This window comes from Ciconia boyciana, chromosome 9 (assembly GCF_034638445.1).
Source record: "Ciconia boyciana chromosome 9, ASM3463844v1, whole genome shotgun sequence".
NCBI classification, from domain to species: domain Eukaryota; kingdom Metazoa; phylum Chordata; class Aves; order Ciconiiformes; family Ciconiidae; genus Ciconia; species Ciconia boyciana.
Window position 1 is genome coordinate 3,014,305 of NC_132942.1, and position 16,358 is coordinate 3,030,662.

Sequence of the window (16,358 nt, forward strand, 5' to 3'; positions counted from 1 at the left end):
GGGGATTTTACAGGGACAGGGAGCCTAGAAGGGGGATGATTTAACAAGAGCTCTGATAGTCATTTCTATGACCTTGAGAAAGTCATGGCTCTCTTCTGGATTGCAATTCCTCCTCTATAACAGAAGAGTTACTATTTTCCTGGCATGTAGGGGTGTTGCAAGGTCTAATTCATTAATCTTCGTAAAGCATTCTAGGACACTTTGGTGGAAAATGCGAAATATTATCAGTAAAAGCCTCCCATTTAAATCTCACCTGGAAACCTTCCTCTTACTCCTTAATTTGCAATTGATCCCCACTCAATTAGAGGTAATGGGATTTACATGTACACTCCAGCAGCGGAGCAGACCCCACAGGAAGGTGTCAGCGACAGCACCAGTGCTAATTCACATGAAGTAGCCAGACGATCGGTACCTGCAACTCAGCGAGCCACGGTTGGATGCTGCATCCCTGTTCTGCCCGGTGGCCACCCAAATCAGCGCCGGGCGAAGGGACGGAGGCACGAATCCCTCCGCCACCGCAACACCCATCCCTACGCAAACACTGCAACGGCTGCACTTCAAAATAACTATGTACTTTACAACTGAAATTCCTCTCCGTGACTCAGCTTTTTACAAAAAAAAAAAAAAAGTTTCTACTCAAAGACCCTTCGACTCACTAGCAGATAGACCAAATCTGCAGATCATTCATTAGCTCACTATGTCAAGTTTTAACGTTTGTGGGAACAGTTTCATTTCACATCGGCGAGGGAAGGCAGAAAATCCTCACCGCCGGCACTTCGTGTGCCTCCAACGAGAATACGGCTTCAATACAATATGTAAAAAAAGCAACTGGGGAATTACAAAGGGCTTTATCAGTACCTCGTGCTGCGAAGCTCTGGCAGAGTGCTTATTTTAAATAGTATTCCTCTGACTTCACAACACCTCCGGTAGGATTCGGCCCTCTCGAGCATATTAGCAAAAGTGCCCGTTAAATCCTAGAGCGGAGAGGCAGGAAGGGAGCGAAGGCTGGTGGAGGCTTTTTTCCTTGCAGCCACTTAATTGAACCTGCAGCATCCAGCTTGCTGGTATTCCCCAGCACTCAGAATTTCAATTTGCTCCATGGATTTTTATACTGAGCACCCAGAAAAATTAGCATTTGTGCTGAATAGCTTTTAATCAACTATTCTCAAGTATCAGTCCTTTTAATCTTTAAAGCATTTCTAAATCTCCTTGCCTGAGTCTCCCCTAGCCCTAAAATTTATTCTATATATTTGTTTTCCTCCATTCAGTTTCCAGAGTCCTTTTCCACAATCTAATCATCTTAATCTTTAATGCTCATCTCTACCTTTTAACCTTTTCAGTTTTCTTTTTAAAGAAATCTCTTGGTGTCTCTCAGGGTTTTTTTTTTAAGTTTGTTTTTTTTAGGGGTTTTTTGTTGGTTGGGGTTTTTTGTTTGTTTTTTAATTAAGGTTTTCCCTGGCCTCTGTCTCAGCACAGAGCTGAAGGTGTCCCATGGAGAGTCGCCTGGCACCAAACCGCACATTATGTCTCAAAAAGGTGACTTGTGAGGCCCTTAATTAAATCAGTAATTTTTCTCTGAACACAATTTATGTAATTTTAGAGAAATGAAGGCAACTTCACAAGTGTCACAAAAGCATTGAAGAGCTCAGCTCCTTATTCCTGTGGTCACCCATTAGGCAACATACCTAATTCTGAAAAACCCCAAATTTTTAGGGAATATTCCCAGCATTTTTTACTAGGGAAAAATAAAGCATTCATGGTTTTAATTTTTAGTCTAACAATGGCTCACAGGAAATCCATTCAAATTGCAAGCCTTTTCTGCAGCAGCAATTGCATGCCAAACCGGGACTTGGTTTCTTGCAGAATTGCAGTGGCTGCTAGGAAAGGCAACTGGCCCTGGGGACAAACCCCTACCTAGGAGAAAAATCACAGCATAGGATATTCTTCACGTGCAACTGAGTTAACCATGCTGTGCATCCGAAGCGATCTGCGCGCAATTTCCACGCGTACCTCCACGCTCTGAGGTCCAGGCTCGGGCACCTGCTCCCAACCAAGCCAACTCCAGGCTCCCTCCTCCTCCTCACTGCCTCCTGCTCTCACGTAAACCTCCCGGCATGGAGAAATATTTTGCTCTTTGTGGTCACAAGGAAGTGAAGCTGTAAGATATATTGTCCACAGGTGACACTTTGCACATATATAAATTCCCCCTCTCTTGAACCAGCACCCTGAGTTTCCACCTGATGCTCTTCTAGGCAGAAGCACTTAAAGAGCGTTCCAATAATGCTGAATTACTGCAGTTCAGCACTGAAATTTGAAGGTTTTCCAACACAGAAAACACTTGAATTAAACAGCAATAGGAATTCTTGATCTCTGGCAGTGAAGAAAGTATAAAAAACCTTATTCATTCTCTATTGTTATGCAATATTTGTTTTACTTCCCTTGAAATTACTTGGGTAACACATAGCATGTGCTATCCTTCCCTTCCACTGGGAAAACCATGGGTGTAGACACTTCATAGAATCATTTAGGTTGGAAAAGACCTTTAAGATCGAGTCCAACCATACGATTGTTTCATTCCATTCATTTTTGATATAAGCCCTAGAAACTCAACTGAATCGAACTTTAATCTAAATATCCCTTCATTAGGAGATTGAGTAGGAGTCCATACGCCAAGCTGAGTGCAGCCACAGAGTATCCAGCATCAGGTTCGATCCTTCCCAATACTCAGGTATGCTCAGGTCACCAATTTTACCATTTTACCAGAGTGAACAGGAAACAGCAGGCAGCAGCGAGTGCTTTGCCAGCAGCTTGGTCAGCTTGGCATTTTGCAATGCAAACACTGTCCATGTGTGTTCCCCGAGTGACACCCGGGTGAGGGACAGTCCTCTCCACGAGCACCCCTTGGGAAATGGCATTCTGAAATTTACAGCTTGAAACAATTGTATTTTCATCCAAGCTCTTTTCAGGACTATGGGAGATTCAGCAATGCAGAGGCTCAGTAAATGTGTCACTTTTTAATCATGACTCCGTAACATCATGCCCCGCTTTGCTGGCATTTCTCCAGCGTATTCCACACCCAGAAACGAGCAGTTTGGAAAAAATGCTGATAGAAAAGTGAGAGCTAATATTAAATTGAACAAAATAAAAACCCAAAAGTTTTCATTAATGTTTCCTACATGGAGCTTTTCAATATTTAAGTATGGTTTCAGCTCCCAAATTAATGTACAATAATTATTATTAACCTGATTTGCAACCAAGAAAAGTGAGGTGGACACAGTGAGTCCAGACTGCCATCAAATCACAACAAGCATGTGTCGGATGCAAACAGTACACAAAAATAGGTAACAACGAAAGACAAACATCCCCTGACATACCAAAGTTTGCATAGGAACTCCAACCAGTAAATGCAAGCCGCATCCCTGTGTCTCTTCCTACATCCTTTACTTGATTCTCCGTCCTCTTCCTCTGCTTTCATTCCTCATCATGACTGCTAAGGCTAAAGCATCAAAAGAAGCTTCATTATCACCTCGCAGCTTTCCTGAAATCACTGCAGTGAAGATTTGCCAGTGCCAGGCTTTGAGCCAGCTGAGCAGATGCCACCCTGAAGAATAACGAGCCGTGTCTTGTTTCTCTGCCTCACCAATATCAAGCTGCAACTCTGGATGCTTTAAACATGAGACCATCTCATGCTACCATTGTCTTCCTCCATGCCATGGAGTTTTAGGCTGAGCTTTTCTATTTTCAATGTGTAAACAGTTCCTTAAACCCCTTTCTTAATCACCTATCATACCCTCCTTTACGTTCAGGCAGAGCAGGGATTCCTGAACAGTGCTTGATGCTGGCGTGGTCCTCCAGCAAGGTGGACAGGCTGCATATTTCATTAGCTGTGGGTTTCGGTAACTGCAGTTCAACCAGTACACTCTAAATTATAAGGGGGAAAGAAATTAGAATTCTTTTCTGACTTTTTTTTTTTAAGATGTTAATACTGCTGCTGAAATATCCTTTAATTCCTTTGCTCACTAGTTGATACATAATATGAAGCTGTTCAGTTTTATGGGAGATATTATGGCCACACATGTCAAGACTGGCAACTGGAGAAGATTAATAGACTGGTCTTTAAAAAAGATGAAACAGATAACAGTCACCAAATAAAACTGTTCATGGGGTCCCAGTCATGACCATTGTAAAAAACAATACACAATTTTGTATTAAAAACAAAAGGCCATGTTACGGTTACTCCTGCACTCCCCAAATGGACATTGCCTCAAATTGGAGCTATATAAACACTGGGGATGCTGGATAGGGATCACTTTAGATAACACCACTTTTTCCCCTAGCTTCATCCATGGTATGTTTTCCCTCATTTCAGCTTTACCTACTATATCTGAAATCTGTCACCAGCCTATAAGGAGTCCCAGGGAAATAGAGATTTGTTTTTGGCGAAGCAGACGCAGGTAATGGCACTGCTGTGAGGAGTTACAGTGCACATAATTCACCTTTTGATTGACTACTGCAAATTCAACGTCCGCCGCAGTCCTCCAGTCCCACTTTCCTTTGAACCTGTAGGGTTACCACTATGGCCATGAGGTCCTCAGCAAAGGCTTCCTATTTCTAATATGTATTAGGTCTCAAAGACTTTTTTTTTTTTTTTAAATTCTTACATGCATTTCTTCTTTGGGGACTTTTTGTGGGACTTATTTTGGGACCCTTGCTAATTTTGATTCTTTTTCTTATGCTCAAACTTTCCACACTCTCTTGTTATCAGCATTTAATTTCCAATGAAAGCCCTACTATATTAGGGAGAGTTTCACAACTGACTCTTAGAGGGCCAAGATTTCCCTTCCATGAATTTCAGTAGCATGAGCAAATCTCTTCCAAAACAAAAACGGATGGAAAATACTCTTAAAGATCTTAGACGTACTCCTACAAAATTCCTATTACCAAAGCTAGGAGCAATCTGGCTCATGTTCACATCCTCACTTAAATCAATGGAGCTTCCACAATTTACCCCAATGATGGATGCAATCTGTTTATAAGGAATTAAGCTGTCCATCACATTTACGAGGATTCAGCCTGAAAAGCCAGGTAAAATTGATCACTCCCCAAAAGACTCAGTGGAGGGAGCTGAAAAAGCAGCACGGGAATAGTAAGGAATCCCTTTGGTATTCAGAATCCTAGAGTACTCAGTATAGCAAGAACTGTACCAGCTCTGAGAGCAAACATATACCTCCGTTATATACAGCACTTATCTCTCTCTCTAACATTTGAAACTCCTAATATATTTACATTGGACACTGAAAAGATCATTATAGGCCAGACCTACACGTCGAAGACCCCAGACTCCTCCCCAGAGGGATTAATTGCGTGCCTCCCAACAGCTCCAAATCCAGCTCGCTGCCACCGAAGCAGCCTGTCAGCAGTGCTGCAAAGTTAAATCGGCAAATATTAATTGCCAGCTGGGAAATCTGCCATTAGTTCACACTCCGATTTTTTCCAGCTGGAAAGATAGAGAGTGTTAAATGGAGCAGATTTCTTTGTAGTCTGCAAACCAACCGACAGAGAGGGTTTTGCCCGTTTTGCAAGCACTAAATGAGCAAAACATTCAACACCTTCTCAGAGATGTTTTGAAACGCTATTCTTTAGAACAAATTACTTCTGGAGGTAACAAAGCACCAAACTAACACACGGACAACAAATAAAATACAGAGGAAATAAACCACCACCACCTGAGGCTGAATTCATATCTACTTGAGATTACTGCAGCGATAAATTGCACGAGTTATTAGCCTGCTTGGGTTTTTTTTTCCAAGTTTGTAATTTATTTACATTCAAGCATAGAAAATTTTCTGTCAACATGCAGAAGATTATCATTTTCCATAATTAGAAAGAAACTTTTTGAGAACTGGAGGAAAGACACACGAGAAGTTGAAAATGAAAGATGCCATTTAGGCCATGAAAGAGTAAGATCTGGGGATGATACGGCTTGGAAGAGGCCTTGGCATTTAGACATTTAGTGCAGGGTCAGAGCAGGTTGTTCAGGGCTGATCCCAGCCAGGTCTTGAAAGCCCCCAGAGATGGAGGTGGCACCTGGGCAGCCTGCCCCACCGCTCAACCACCCTCATTGGAAAACTATCTCCTTACATCCAGGCTGAACCTCTCGTTTCAGCTTTTCCCCTTGTTTCTTGCTCTCCCCCCATGCACCCCCATGCAGAGCCAGGCTCCGTCCTCTATACCGTACGTGCATAAATGTCATGAGATAACAAGTTATTCTCACTCAGTGAGATATATATGCACTTAGAATACGTGCACTCTGTGCATACACACTTGCACACGTATGCGTCCATGCACGCACACCCCAGCACATAGGCACGTACATTTTGGAAGACTATATACAGTTTTGTGGTATGAAATGTTGTTCTGAGCAACAGCGAAAGGCTCAAACCCAGTAGTGTGATCGTGTGTGTAACGGAGAGGAGAAAGGCAGGTGGTTTTCCACAGGGATTTGTTTCCAAATTCTGTACAAAATCTGTACAAAAATAGGATTTATTACGGGGCAAAAATTGACCTTGTGTGAGGAGGAAAATTACTGTCATATATTTGCTTAAAAGAAAAAAGAAATATTTTAAGCAATGAGGCTAAATTATTGAAAAAATTACTACTGATATTTCAGGAGAGACTGGAGGAAGAAAGAGAACAGGACTGGAATACCAGACAAGAACGTGCTTTTATAGCATCCCATCTCTCCACATAAAATTCTGTCAGAGATCATAAAATTAGAGCTTTAGTAGAAGTTGGACTGAATCAAAAAAAAATGAATAAAGTAATCGGCACAGGTACAGTGCATTTACATAATGGAAAGTTCAAGAATTTGGTCAACTAAGTTGGATTGAATTCATGCCAGAGCACAAACTAAATCTGACCAGCTGCAGTACAAAGCCGCTATACAGCCCAGCAAGAAAAGCTGAGCTTTTTATAAAAAACCCAATACACCTGGATAAAGGGAGGATGTCAGAACTAGAGAAAATAAGGAATGAGCTTGGGCAAGCAATGTGGCTGCCCTCCTCTAGCAGGGGCTTGGCTGATGCAGGGGAGCTTTAGGACTGCTGATCTCACAGAAAAGAGTGGGGAGGGAAAGAAAGAAGGGAAAAAATTACTCCTAAAACCTGAAAATGGAAAAGCATAGCTCTAAACAGAAAGAATTTCTCTAATGTATGTACACTGCTAGAGAAGTACATTGATGTTTCTGGAGAAAGGAAGCAGATAAGGGAAGAAAAACTGTATTGAGTGGTATATGTGCAGCTTTTGCTGACCAAAAATAATGAGAGAAAAATGAGTGAAGAGACCGAGTGGGTGTAAAAAGTCAAAAGGAAAGAAAAATTCATAGAAGTGGAAAAAAAGGGGACTACTGCTATGGGAAAGCAAGGCATAGGCCAAATCACTGGGCTAAAATGACATAGCTGCTTTATCCAAGGCATTTATTCAAACAGGAACGTTTCCAGGCCAACTGCTCATTTTGGACATCTGCGGGACAATTGTCATTATGAGCATAGATATCTTTCTGGTTTTCATGGGTATTGGGAGTGCTTTTGGGGAAGACGAACTTCTTTCTTCTCCATTTTGGCAAAGAGCAAAAGCATTTTATCCTCATGTATTTTGTTACCCAGTCAAAATCACCAACACTCAAATAAAATGACTATGGAAACTCACAAAACAGTGAAAATACATAAAACCAAAAAAACCCGCCACATAGTAGAGAAGTCTTAAACAGAAAGTTTTCCTATGGGAAAACCAAACTATGTTTCAAGGAGAATTCTTATGGATCAAGGAGAATGTGAACAGTTATGAGTAGGAGTGATGTTTCTCCTGAGACCTCTGGATGCAGGACTTCTGCTTTACGGTATTTCCCTTTGGGTTCCAAAGTCTTAAGTGAAGTTTTCCACCTATTTGTCATTTGCTTTCTCAGCTGAGAAAAAGGGATGGCATTTGTAGGTTTGTGCATGGCAGCACCGGGGAACTGCGCTGCACCAGAAGGTGCAGGATGAAGCCTGGGGAGATCTCTCCTGCTGGGACCTCTCGTTGCTTCACCCACACTTCCATGCGCTCCCACCTTAGACGCGTCCATTCGCCAGCCCAGCCAGCCCAAGCCCTGGGCATAGTGGCCAGCTCAGCCCAAAGTCCGCACACCAAGGACTGACACTCCCTGCGAAATCTTTCACAAACACAACGTTGATGCAATCTACCCACGTTTGCTGATACCAGAGAGCCGATGGCTCCACGTGGCCCACCTCCACCCAGCGGGTCTGTGTGATTTTCCAGATTGCTCTCAGAGACAGGTATTAATTTCAAACAATGCCACAGGGAAATATGGATATCTGAAGGCATGTAAATTTTAATCTGGATATCTGAAGGCACATAAGTTAAGGATAAGTTTAACTTCTTGGACTCTCAAGGTTTCAAGGAGCCATTTCATTCTAGGCCGGGCAAAGGAGAAATCGGTCATTTGCCCAGAGCCAAATTCTCTTCTGCTCTTCCTAATAGTAATGCCAGTACAGAATTAAATGCTAGTGAGGTAGCACAAATAGAGCAATGCTTCTAGTCACACACAAGTATTTGCTATACACCAGTATTTACAAAGCACTTCACGTGTGATATGTTGAAAGACCTAAAAAATCCTTTCCCAAAATACACAAAAGAAAACGAGATCTTTGCTGTTTTGCTTTGTTACCAGTTTACTGTGGATAGACCTAGCTCAGTCACCCAAGTGGAATCGGAGTATTTGATCTCTGTCATACTTTAAGGCCATCCAGTTTGTCACCGATAACTGGGTAAACTGGCAGAGCGCACAGATGCAATCTGCGGTGTCCCTCGGCTCTACGCAGGGACTTAAGTCTTAATTGAAGTCTGGGACAAAAAACCATGAAGCAGCCCACTCATCAGCCTAATTGTACTCAAATAATTAAACTATCTACTTGATAGAAAACAAACAGAAAAGAAAGCATGTGCCTACTGACAGATGTACACCTAACATCCAGCTGAAAGAACACATTTTGCACCTTTAAGATTCTTCTCCAGTCATAAAGTCTTACACTTTATGTTACATTTATAATCTTGCTTATAAACCTGTAGCTTAATTGCTTACTACAAATTTCTGTTTAAAAGAAAACACTATCATTCTTGATTTACTAATAGGAGACTAAAGTACAAAGAAATGAAAAGATACACAGGAGGTTACTCAGGAAGTGCATGGCAGAAACAGGGGCTGAAACCAAATATTCCTATGGAGTCCCACTGTGGGATTATTCCCCCACTTTAAGGTAAACTTTTTTTCTACGTTTCATCTCTGCAGACAGTGGCGTGAAGTACATTTTTTATTTATTCATGCGGGAAGAGAAGTGAGTTTGTTTCTTTCTTCCCTTCCACAAAGCTGTTATTCTGCTGAAAAGCAGATTTAAGCAGTGCTCCGTGGCAAGAGTTTAAGGGTTACTTTAAACTGGGACACAAAACTACTACTTTCTGACATCATTTCATGGTGTGTCCAGGAAAGTATTCAAGCGTGACATTGTACCATTAGGTGTAATACAGCCGTTGCAGAGGCACTGATTACTGCAATGAGAACTCATTTTCTTTAACGCTATATGCGGCAAGGAATGAATAAAAACCCAGGCCAGAAACATCGCTGTAAAAAGGTAGGCTATGTACAAGAACGAAAAAAGCGTCCAAAGACACCTTTTGGGGAGTTAGGGGAAGAAAACCCGCTGCATCAAGTGGGGTTGGGGGGCTGCTGAGCACCTCTGAAATTAAGATCTGTATTTCCCCTTTCTTTGGGAGGTTTCTCATGCCGCAGTCCCATCTGCATCTTATTCGGGGATGGAGGCAGTTTCCAGACAGATCCATGCCCTGATCTGACTCAATACTCCAAGGCAGAAACACTAGCACTAGGAGCAAGGTTCAAGCATCCTTTTCAGGTGGTCCTTTTTAAAGTGACAAGCAACAATCCCTCTGCACCTTGACCTGCTCATGTGCTGTCCCTCCAAATATGGCTTTAGGTGACCCCTTTCCATGATTAACTTCATACAAGGTCTCTTGATCCTGGACCTAATTACCTGCTTTGGTAAATTTAGAGCGTGCCTGTGACAAACTAACCCAGCTCAGCTGGTGCTCACCAAGTCAATCCTCTGACCGGCTCCTCTGTCTCAGCCACAGCCAGACCCCCTAAATAAATGAGAATTTGCAATGCTGTGCAAAGCAGTGCCTAGATAGCTCTGGAAGTTTTGGGCTGGTCTCCGTCTCCAGGCCTCCTCTGAGGCACAAGAATGGTAATGCTCTTCTATCTCCAAAGGGTATCACAAGGATATACTAATAAGACTCTTCGAATGGGCTCCTGTTTCTTAAATAGGCTTTTCTAGCATCATGCATTCGCATGCGTTAGTAAACGAGAACCTATCATGGACAGCTCTGTATACAGCCAAGCTCCTCAGGGGCTCAAGTGCCCAGTGAGCTGAAAATAAAGGAATTATTTTCATATTTGATCACATAAATGTCACTGGATATATTTGCAAGAACCCACACAAATCTTTCTGTAGGTATATGGAGTCATATCTGACAATGAGTTTTCAAGATATACTCTAGCGAGGCCTTTATAAGACCTCTCATTAGAAGTAAAACAATTTATGACTTCTTCCACTCCCTGGCATTTTATCGCATGCTCCTGCTACTGCAGCCTCACTTGATTTGTGACAGGATGGTACGTGGCATACAAAATATTAATGGAAAAAACACAGGAGTCCATCCCTTTGGTGATTTGGTGCAATGATGATAATGAAATCTGCTATTGAACCAGTAAAACAGCTTAAGATGTATGCATCCTACTGGTAACCAGAACTGTCTTTAAAATTATTTAAATCTCTGTTCTGGCAGTACACTTCCCACTCCTCTTATTTCATCTCAACAGCTCCTTTCCTTTGCCCGTGTCATTTGCTTAAGGAGGTTTTTGTTTCTCATTTTTGCAACAAACTTCTTGTAATACCATATACTTTTTCTTAACATCTTTGTCTTGCTCAAAGCCTTACCAAATGAATTAGATTGCAAAGAGTTATTACACTGGAAGTTGTAAGTACTAAGCAGCACAACAACAGTGCACACAATGCATTCAGTGATGTTAATTATTTAGCAGTTCCCAGTTTGATTACATTTTGGGTGGTGATGACACTCAGGGGCTTAATAGCTGCATAAAACATTGTGTTATGTTCTACAGTGTCCTAGAATAAATCATCCTTGAAAAATTTATCTCTTAGAAATAAAACATACCATTTGGCCATTTATTAAGATTACGGTAAGATGAGTGATGAAACTTCTACAGAAGTATTTATTTTTAATGATGCCCTACCTTTGAAGAAACAGTCCTTGCTGTGGATAATGTAGATTTTCTTCCTCTGCAGACAGGAGGCTCGATGCAGTTGACAGTGATTTTCATAAAATTTGCCATCAGATCCACACACAGGCATGTAGCTGGACTTGCAATCTTCTACGCATCTGCACTCGGGCTGATTGGTGTCCTTGTTCACGACACACTTGCTCCCCCGGCCGCAGTACTTCTTCTCACACGATGCGTGCAGGCCATCCTGCCCATAAAGCACTGGGAAAAGCAGAAGCAGTCAGTGAGAGCGGTATTTGCCTAACGGACCATACTCGTCTGATGTAGCAGCACAACAATTACAGGAGCAGGAGATACAAGGTTTCCGAGGGAAAAAGCATCTCCCTTGGAACAGCAGCACAACTGCAGCTTGGAGAATGCCTTCACATCTGTGCTCCCAGACCTCCAGCTCTCACTCACCAAAACATTAACCGTGTGCCGAAAGGGCTTTACTGAAAAGCGATGGACACGGAGCCATTTGTTCTTTTAGCCCTTTGCGAAACTAGAACCTAGAATAAAATCCAGTGAGAGTATTTCAGTGCCCAAAGTTTGGCCATGAGTTACATTCAGAAAGCAATTCCAAAAACCTATGCTCCTCCAGCCACAAAACCCACGAGGAGCTTCATTTGGGGCAGCAAAACACCCTGACTGCTAGCACTTCAGCTTCTGTACCAGTGTCCGCGTTCAGAGTCTAACTTCCACCCTGTGAGCCAGAAGTAGAACATCCCCAAGGCTAAAATTCACACGGGTTTCAATGAAAGCTCAGACAGACAATTGCTGAGAGCTTTTGAAAAAATAACCCCCAAGAAAGACTTACCACTGAAGTCAAGGGAACATTATGGGAAGATGCTTTGCGCTGTGAAAGTGACCATCAGTATCTATCCCTACACTCTGAATTAATGACAGGTATTAATGAAAAATAACTTTCTACTACTTTTAAGAATGCGTTGGATATAATGTTCCGAACATTACTGTACTATCTGCTGTTTGATACTATTAAAAGGCTACGGAAGTTGTCCTTGTGCTATAATGTTTTCTGCTTCTGAAGTTTCCTCGCTTAAAGGCTTACAACAGAACATTATTATAATTCATACAGGACAGGGTACTTCCAAACAAGCCACTACTCAGAGCAATAATTAGCATTATACTCAATGAAGAGAGTTTCAGGAAATTAGATTATTCTATGCTAATTGGAGTACACAAAGTCGAGAATTACAAAGGGATGCTGCAAAAGGCATAATTAAAGCAGGAATAAACATTTCGTAGCGCACAGCCCGCTGCCAGCCTTGCGCAGCCTTCCAACAGCAGCAGCCTCCGGCTGCAGCCACGCCAGCGACTCAGTCTGGACCAGCAAGGCAGTTTTGAAGCAAATCCCTGTTGACTATGTTTACCACACGTAGGTTTGGCTCTCGGTAAGGTTTCGGTATGCGCTAGCTTTCAGAGGAAGCTCGAGTGGAAGCACGGCTCCAGACGTGCTCCAGCATCCAACAGGATGAATCCTGCAGCGATGACAGCACCACAACATCCTCCAAAATGCACCCAAGGCTCTGCCCTTCAGAGATTTTTCAAGTAGCAGAACTGTTCAGCCCAGGAGAGCAGACTGAATCTCATCCAAAGACTCCCTCCTCACACGTTCTGGAGATGTGAGGAGCATCAGCACTAGCTACCTCCATCTATTGATCCCTTTTTATCACGCTAAATTCCTTGCTAACATCAACATAGCCCCTGCCTGCCCAGCATTTTATGCCAATATGAAATGCCCCAGTACTGAAGTTACATTTCATCTACTAGTGATCAAGGGGTTAAAGCGTGTGCACAAAGAGAAGCAAAAGTTTCCACAAAACCCCATTTTTCTTGGTCCCTGTTAAGCCTTTGTTTTTATCACTGTAAATCAGAAAGGGAAAAAAAAAAATCTGTTATTGGAGGATTAACTATTTGACTCAATAACTCATTAAAATTCCTCCAACTTGGCAAGCTAAGAAATATTGACTTTTCCTGACTTGTAATAAACTAGAAGGTCAAAGCATCTCTGAGCAGTGCAAAAAGTACAGTCCCCGGAAGGAGTATCTGAATATTCTTTATTTAGTTTACTAATTGTTCCAGAGTTTCTGCAAAGCGTCCTCAGGAATGCAAATTTTGTGACCCTCAGGAGACATCACTGCCAAGGCTATCTGCATTTATGGTGCCTGCTGTAGATCAGAGCAGGACAAAGGATCAGGGCTTGAGGAAGCTCTTGTCAAGCATTCTCCTCCTCTTCCTCCTCCTCTTCGTGGCAGGACCTGCACCTCTACAGGCACTTGGCTCATCCATCGCAATGTGCCTCAAAAGACATGTCATTTGGAGACTGTTGCTGATGCTAAAGATACTTTAAAAAAAAATTAAAACAAACAAAAAAAATCAAGATTCAGAAGCTATTATTGTCTATAAAATGTAATTCAGATACAACTACAGCAAAGCCCTTCCTGTGCTGTCCTGATCACTAAAAATTGATCTCTCAGAGCTGGCACCAGCCACGGACTGCACCATGCATCTCGCTGAAGGTTATTTCTGCCTCTTCATTCACGGTGGGCTGCTCCGATTTAATGCATCAGGTCACATCTGGGCAGGCCACAGCTGCACCCTGCCCCGACAGCTACTGCAGGCACTGGCACAGCAGCAAAAACCACCTTGGAGCCTCAAGTATTTTTGGCATTTTGATTTTTTAATATAAACTTAGCATTACTGAAGACAAACGTTATTCCTATTGCAATGGAAATTTTAAGTTTTTTAATGATACATCAAAGATTTGGTTAAGCACCAGCTTATAAAAAAAGACAAAATACTGTGGCTTTTCTACGTCCATCCCAGTTACTATGGAGAAACCACAGAAAGCCTGTCTACTTTTATGCCTCATTCGTTATGTTCACAGTTTGGTTTATTCTGTGTTCCCATATGGAGAATTCCTGTTTAAACACACCCAAGTTGGGTAAGGGGGTAGGCAGGATACCCCGCAAACAGCCAGAAAGGCAAGATCCGCGTATTCGGGAATCCTGACGTGCTTCTACTAGTCCAAGTCCTCTGAAATCTGTGTGCCTGCAAGCAGAGTGTTAGCATGGGCTATCTTTGCCATCTGATAATGTTGATAGCAGCTCTTTAATTCAATTACTATTTGCATAATCCTTTGAAGAACTAAAGCTCCCCACTCAACACACTCAGTAGAGACAGACCCTCCGCCCGGGAAGGACAGTAACGTGGATGCAAAACAGAAGAGAGCCAGTGAAGATCGAGAGGAAAGAAGGCATTTGACTGCAAAAGTACTGTTATCTTTATCCAGGTAATTAATTAATGCAGAGCAGCACCACAGAAAGGTACTTCCCTCGACTGCATCGAGGTGCCTGCTCCAGCTGATCCCATGGGTAGCACCCGAGCCAGGAAGGACACCGGCATGTAGCTCAGCGGCATGAAATGTGCCCGCCATCGCTATTTTTTTGTCATGTTATTAAAAGTGACTGAATTCCCCACTCTTACAAGGATTATTAAAAACAGAAATGGGAAAGGTAATCAAGTGAAACTACCAACTGGCTGCTCACAGTATTTACAAGCCCCACTGTACTGCACGGGAAAAGGCATAATTTATTTAATTTATTAGATGCAAAGAAAGTCATTTACTTAGGTTAAAAATTGATCATCTTGCAAAACAAGCCACTTTTCAACACTAATTAAGATTACCCAACATGGCCAGAGTCTGAGTTGTTACATTGTATTAAAGCCAGCAGGATGGAGAGGAAGCCCATTCGCATACACCCATGAAAACACTTGACTTCTCAAATTGGTTTCTGGTTGCCCCTGAGAAATTTGGAATTCCAGTGGAAAAAACAACAAAAGCGTGGTGCAGGCAGTAAAATAACTGAGCTCAGGAATTTCATAAGGCTGTTTAGCAGGCTGCCTTCATCTCAAAGCAAGACTTTAATAAGAAAATGAAGATGTTATTGCCACATCGGAGAATACGCGTCCTCTGGCTGCTCATTATTTCATAAAGACAGAGACCTCACCTACCTTTTACACGCCACTAAATATGCTACAGATCAGACTAAGGCTCCCAGACAATTTTTTTACTCACAAATACAACCCTATTCCTTACTTCAGCAAAAAGAGTTCAAGGGAAGGTTGGGTTCACGACAAGCACTGACTTCAATTAAGACCAACCAGACAAACCCATCACATACACAGCAAAACCAAAAACCGAACAGCTCTATCATCATATCGCTACTCATAAAAAGTTGCTTATACACTGCAGAAATGTAAATTACTACATTTGCATGTAAAAAGCCAGTTTGCCTTCAGGTAACAGGGAGCTCCTGCAGGCAGCTGGACATCCAGTTTTATTGCTGAAGGAAAAAGTTTAGACATTACATCAGGACTGGAGCCAAAACTGGAAACTTTAATTATTGGGCACCGGAGACTGGAAGCTTCTACCCCAAGTCCTTCAAAGGCAATGCTGCACCTTGCAAATGTAACAACATAAAAATAAAATCAAACCCTCTACAACCTGATAAAAATATTCAGTCTCTAAACTTAGTTTGTTACTTCCGTTAGGTAAACCGGTGAGGTAACAGGTCATGAGCTATTCCTCCAGCATCCTGACATCAGTTTTCCAACATTTTTCCTTTCCCACATTAAATAATCTTCTATGGTCTAAAACGTCACACCTGTAAGCACTATTTACTGCTGAAAAATACCCGTTGCCAGTACACGCAGATATAGATACACACAAGGCATACACACATAGGTGTATGTGTTCAAGTATGTATTTACATACATCTATTCACATACACATATATGTATATACAACACGTGTATAAGACCACCTAGACACTTCCCCTACACTTGACTTGCCACAAGTTCACTTTTGCTGACGATAGGAAGTCAGATGCTGCAGCACGGTGCCTTAAACCTTCCTTCCCCG

General features: G+C 42.2%; 1 protein-coding gene across 3 annotated transcripts in view; it reads right to left on the reverse strand.

The window, feature by feature from the left end:
- Positions 1-16,358, reverse strand: part of FSTL4 (follistatin like 4) — a 239,052-nt gene that overhangs the window by 153,848 nt on the left and 68,846 nt on the right. For all 3 annotated transcript variants that reach the window (XM_072872822.1, XM_072872825.1, XM_072872823.1), the window contains one exon: positions 11,387-11,635. In XM_072872822.1, the coding sequence (XP_072728923.1) occupies positions 11,387-11,635 (249 nt within the window). The remainder of the gene's footprint in view (positions 1-11,386; positions 11,636-16,358) is intronic.